This window comes from Tigriopus californicus, chromosome 2 (assembly GCF_007210705.1).
Source record: "Tigriopus californicus strain San Diego chromosome 2, Tcal_SD_v2.1, whole genome shotgun sequence".
Lineage (NCBI taxonomy): Eukaryota > Metazoa > Arthropoda > Copepoda > Harpacticoida > Harpacticidae > Tigriopus > Tigriopus californicus.
Window position 1 is genome coordinate 293,253 of NC_081441.1, and position 6,000 is coordinate 299,252.

General features: G+C 45.4%; 1 protein-coding gene across 7 annotated transcripts in view; it reads left to right on the forward strand.

Moving 5' to 3' along the window:
- The window catches only part of LOC131876885 (cAMP-specific 3',5'-cyclic phosphodiesterase 4C-like), an 86,164-nt gene that overhangs the window by 57,434 nt on the left and 22,730 nt on the right, over positions 1 to 6,000 (forward strand). The window contains exon 1 of one of the 7 annotated variants that reach the window (XM_059222409.1): positions 1,415 to 3,981. The exons of the other annotated variants lie outside the window; for them this stretch is intronic. Coding sequence (XP_059078392.1) covers positions 3,299 to 3,981 — 683 coding nt within the window. The 5' untranslated portion in view covers positions 1,415 to 3,298. Of the gene's footprint in view, positions 1 to 1,414; positions 3,982 to 6,000 lie in introns of those variants that run through there. 7 annotated transcript variants of the gene reach the window in all.

The window sequence follows — 6,000 nt, forward strand, 5'->3', positions numbered from 1 at the left end:
GGCCTTGGAATGGGAGAGGTATTGGACCACTTTGTCACAGGATTAAATGCCACTGAGTTTTATGCCGAAGAACCCATTTGAAGTTTGTCCTGGTTGAAAAGCTCTTGAGCGTCAAAATTTGAAAGACTATCAGAACTGTCAACTTTTAAAAGCAACGCAGACTGGCTGGATCTTTTAGATTTGGAGTACACCCTGCAAACGTTTCATGACAATCAGAGTTAAAATATCTAACGGGGATATTATCATTCCTTTAGGCCTCGGATTCATGCATGTTGCTATGTTAGTTCACATGTTATTAGAGGGGTCCAAGTGGAACACTACTTGAAGGGGGCAATTCTCCGCATACCCAATTGCACAAATGAAGTATGTTACTGAGTCCTCTGACAAGACGATTTGATTACCCTCCAGCATTTCATCGAAGCAAGCTTTCACTTGTTTCCGACCCTGAATACCAGCGATTGAACCCCACACTAGCCTTGGATTGCCTCAAACATTGTCCCCTTGGTTCATCCCAGAACATCCGCACCTCCCAAGCCCCTACATCCATCCATCCATCCATTTATCCATTTTCGAGCCTCGGGACGTTATTTTTTGGCGCGGTGTGCTGCGCACTTTGGAAGTACTAACTACTTACTTGCTTACTTACTTGCCTGCAAGTACGTACTTGGATGCACGTCCCTGCTTGCTCACGCTCCCGCTGTGCGTGAGCAGTTTCGCAGCTGACTTGGATCAATGGGTGCCTTTTTGGATCGAGACGGAACACGTCCGTCGCGCTGCCTTGGCTATTTGCGTTGTTCCATTTTCAAGCCCAGCTGTCCCGTACGGTACTTTGCAGCAATTTTCCAGAAAAGAAACTCACGAGGCGAACGAAATAGGACGACGCGATCTAGCAGGACTGGAACGAAACCCATCCACCCATCCAGGGAAAACGACCCACCGACCGGCCGACCGACCGACCGCCGAGGATTCCTCACTCGTCAGAGGCCAAACAAAGGCTGAGTGGTCGCTCACGCAAGCCAGAGAGCTGGCAAGCACGTACAGACTTGGCGTTTTTCTTGTACGTACGTTCCGTGTTTCATTGCTACACTACTACACGCGACTGTTGTGGGTGGTTGTGGAGCTGTGGCAGCTGCTCTGGAAGTCTGACATGTATCATGAAGTGAGCTGGTGGCGCCGTGCTGAACTCGGTCCGAATGTGCATGTGCTGAAGTCCTCGACGTTTGCTTCTTGTTTCTTGTCGCTTGAGCCTCAATAACTTCCCGCTCATCACCCACACACAGCCAATTCGTCTGTCTTCCCACAGTGACTTACTTAGTAAGTTAGTTAGTTAGTTAGTTTGTTTGTTACTCACTTACGGAGGAACTCGNCATCATCGATCCTCTGGATTGTGGGGACGGGATATCTCTTCCGCGACTAGCTCCTCACCTACAACGGCGATTAGTAGTACTTTTTGTGCAAGGTCTCTCCAAGCAAGTGTTCCTCCTGCCACTATTACTACTACTGTCACCACTGAAACAACTACTACTTTTACTGCTTGTCGCTAAAATACAACGACGGTCGACTCAGATCTAATGGCACGACAACACACTCACACACAGCCAATTCGTCTGTCTTCCCACAGTGACTTACTTAGTAAGTTAGTTAGTTAGTTTGTTTGTTACTCACTTACGGAGGAACTCGCTCTCACTCTTCCTCTCGCAAACCAAAGTAGTCACTTGGGTGTCGCGAGCCGAAATTTTTCGGCAATTCTGCCCATACCGTTCATTCGTTCGTTCATTCGTTCGTGTGTTCGTTCTGTCGGTTCGCTGTCTTGACACTCAGAGGCCAAAGTGCCGTAATTGAAAGTGCTGACCAGTCGCATCCATCGCACTGTTTGTGCAGACATCGTCGAATCACTTCCAGTGCTGGTCTATTAATCCCGAGGCCATCATTACAACCAACATCCAACATCCCCATCAACTCATCTTTCCCGCACCACCAACCTGATATGGTCATTGCACGTACACGAAAAACTGGCACACAGGCAGGCGACTCCCAAGTGATGTGTGAGTCTCTGAATGGATAATTGAACGATCCAAGGAGTGTGCCACTTGATTGGAAGGACAAGGTGATCTCTTTACCTTTACCTTTTGAATTCATCATCATCCTGAATGGTTCATCATTCCACGAGCCAACCACCGATCCATCTGTTCGAGATCTAAATTTCGACTACAATACGCATATCTACCCAGCCATTGTTTCTTCTCCCCGTTGTGGGAAAAGAGAACATTGATCGGTGCTGCCCTCTGCCATCCAAGGCTGACTTCTGGAAAACAGCAGATTTGTTGCTTTGGAAAAAGGTTTTACCATTTTCTCTTTCTCTCGCCGTCGCCACTAATGGAAAGTCGGTTCCAATTGAGTGGTAGTGAGTGGCACCTGATCCAAAGACAGGGAATGGGTTCTGAATGTAGCCATTTGAAGGCTTGTTCCATGTTCCAAATTCCCGCCATTCACGTGCACACTCACGAGGCGAATTAGCCGGGACTGACCAGGACTCCAGTTTTTGGCCCCATTTCAAGACGTTCGTTGTTCCCGAGCAACATTCCAAATTTCACAGGCTAGCCAGCCACGCCAACAACACTCCTGATGACGACACGGCCTCAAACTCTTGGAGCTGTGTGATCGAGTAAAGCTTTGAAAGGCTGATATTGATTAGGGAGCAACTTTACACTGACGGCAGTAGCTATGGGGGAACATGATGACCCTTAAAAACTTGGGCATGATGGCCTTTGTTGAAAACGATTTCAGGATCACTTGCCTTCAAGACCCAAGCGCTACTTGTCAGCTCTGCCATGTGGAAGGCCGGCCTTCATTCTAGCCTTCGTGCCCACGCCTCTAATGAGGGCCAATAGTTTGGTCGTCAGATGTACTGCATAGCCCATTTCTTCCCATCCTCGAAACGGCGGTGACAACAACGACCCAAGGGTGTGAGGAATCTTTCCCTTTCTCTGTGAACTAATCTCCCCAAAAGTTTGCCGATAGCATTGCGCTCTTGGGAATTGAAGTAACTGATGAATTAAAAAACTGGGAACCCAAGATCGGTTTTCAATCTCCCTCTTGAGGATCGGTCATTTTGAATAATCCAGTTGATGTCTTAACTCAAATTGGTACGTACTAGAAGGAGTTTCCATTCCTCGCTGTTGTCTGTTGCATGTACTCCTCGGAAATCGGCAAATCCTCACAACGAGCGAACAAGACGACACAAGACAAAACAGCCATGTAATCCTGATCCGTGCCATCTGGATGTGAGAGGCAGATTATGTTTGTGTTGTTGCATGTCTTGCAAGAGGCTCTACAAAGGTTAAACAAACAAAAAGGGATCCAGCCAGCTTCTCTCTCGTCCTCATCCTCAACGATAGCAATACCACCCTCGCCTCTTTCTTCCACGCCAATGTTATCTTCATTGTCGAACAACATGTCATCCTCGGGGACGTTGGTCCCCGTGCGAGGAAGTGATGGGAGCATGAGTGATCAGGCCTATCGGCGAGACTCCCTTCGGAGCAATGGCAGTGCGGGTGAAGGGCTCCGATTTGAGGTCGGAGGATCCGAGGGTGGATCCCATGCCACTACTCGTAGCAAGCGAAGGCACCGAAGTGATGTGTCTCCGGTCGATTTTCAAGATCGAAGGAACTTAAGGCAGCATTGGATCACGTCGGCGCCCAAGGGCAGCCTCGAGATCCGAAGTCCGGCCAAGGACTTGGCCATGCAACAGAACCGTTTTCGGCCCACCCTACGCGAAAGGCCGCAGAACGCTAGTGACTCTAAACTGTCTTGTGAATCGCCCTCGAAGACGATTGTGAATGCCACCAAAGACTCGTTGACCAGTGGGGAGGATAAGTCCGGGGGTGAAGATGGGAACCCAGAGGGAACCCTGCCCAGAACCTTGTCCACTTCCGTGCTCAGGATTAAGCATCGAAGGACCTTCTGGGAAAAAGTGATTGGGTAAGAGTTGCGTTTGTAGTCTAAATACATCTCATCCGCGTCGCAAGATGTACCGTTGAGGTACAAAGGAAGCCAAGGAGTTTGTTTACCACACGGATCCCAGTTTGTATGCATTCAGGACCTGACTTCTAGAGTAGGGCAAACAAAGCCAAAGCTCAGATGAAATTTGAGTGTGGACCGGGTTTTCTTTTCGGTCTTTGGAGAAAACTTGATGACAGCTTCCCTCGAATATCGCCATGCCACTAGCATAGCCACAGACACATATACACACACACGATCAATCTATCACACCATCTCGTAACATTCCCATACTAGCACTCAATTGGATAATGAATATGTTCAGATCCATCTTCAGTAGTCTTCATTCCACAGGGTGCGTCACTTGAATGGGACTCGGGCAGATCTCAAACAACCGTGCATACAACCAAACATGTAGGGTACCGTACACAAAAACCACACATTTGTGACGCTTCTTTATTTGGACGCGTTCGTGCTGAGATTAATCCTCAATATCTTGTAGATTAACTCATCAGCTAGCAAAAGCAGATAAGCACCAGTTCATGAATAGAAGAAACCCTACTTTTATGAAAACTGAATCTACGCGTTGGTTGATCATTTCTCTAGCTGATGAGTAATTGTCTTTATGCTTATTAGGGGTTTTGTATAGTTGACTAGTAATCACTTCCAGGGAAAAAATCGTTGAAAAGTTACATGATCTGAAATATCAAGTCCTTGAAGTAGGATTTGAAGTTGGATTGCCTCTTAATGTCAAAAGACTCGAATTCAAAGTGGCTTAAGTACTAATGCATCGATAAAAGTTGTAGTGTCCACTAAAAAAGGTGTTGGTCATTAATTTTAATAGAAAAAAATGAATTACGGCAATGCAAATTTTACAACTTTCACGCTCAGGGGAACGAACGTGTTGTCGAGTAAGACAAGCCAATATCATTGATTTGATAATGCAATGTCTATCAAATGTGTATCATTCAGAGTCTTATTCAATTTCAAAACCTGCATGTAGATGTGTTGCGTATATCCTCAGTGCGTATAAGCTTTTGTGTACCTCAAGGTCACCCAACGAATGATGCCTGAGTGAAAACTTACAATCCTGAAGTAATTCGAAAGTCGCACAAGACATTCATGATTTAATTAAAACTTTCATTTTGGAGGATTTGGTGCCTCCCAGCTGCGGTGCACCTTACAATAGAGCAGATAAAAACTCTTTTGGCTTAGAGCCACTATAGTAGTTGCTATTATAGTGGCTCTAGTTTGGCTTACCTCTCGGCATTGTGTAGAATTATTGAGAAGATACTAATTGTTCACAAGTGTGTTTGGATACAAGTTTTGCGATATGATTACGGTAATAATTGTCTTTGGAACAATTTCGAGTTGACTGCTTATGCCTTTCATTGTTTGCTAATGATATCTAGATTTTGATTCAGTTTTATTAGCGTTTTTATGCTTAGACCTGAAGTCTTGAAATTTTTGGCTTATTCTTGTAGAGAAATGTACATAACGTATACTTGGATGGCAGCGATTTTACTTTTCACCACTCATTTAAGATTATGCTCGATAGTTTAGAAATGATTTAGGAAACGAACAAACATGTCCTTAAAGTCACGGAAGGTTATCTAGAGGACTTGGATGGTGAACTGACCAAAAGATTGTGATCTTTTAGAGGGAGAGTGGCTGTGCTCTTGAATGAGCGCCCTTTCACTGTTATATATGAGTATTTTCAGTGCTTATTATATTATAAGTATATCCAGTTGAAAGTAGCATATCCAGTTGAAAGTTGGTAAGGCTTTTCAAACATGTGGTTGGATATATCGCACGTTTAAGTCCAGAGATAGTGTCACGATGTTAACTCTGTACAAGTCGATTGTTCAGCCGCATCTTGAATCAAGGACACTAAACCATGTAGAGTCCCTGCTTGAATATGCCTCTCCCATTTGGGCTCCAATTAGTTCAGCAGGTTTGCAAAAGCTCGAGCAGGTCCAAAGATGTTTTACTAGGAACATT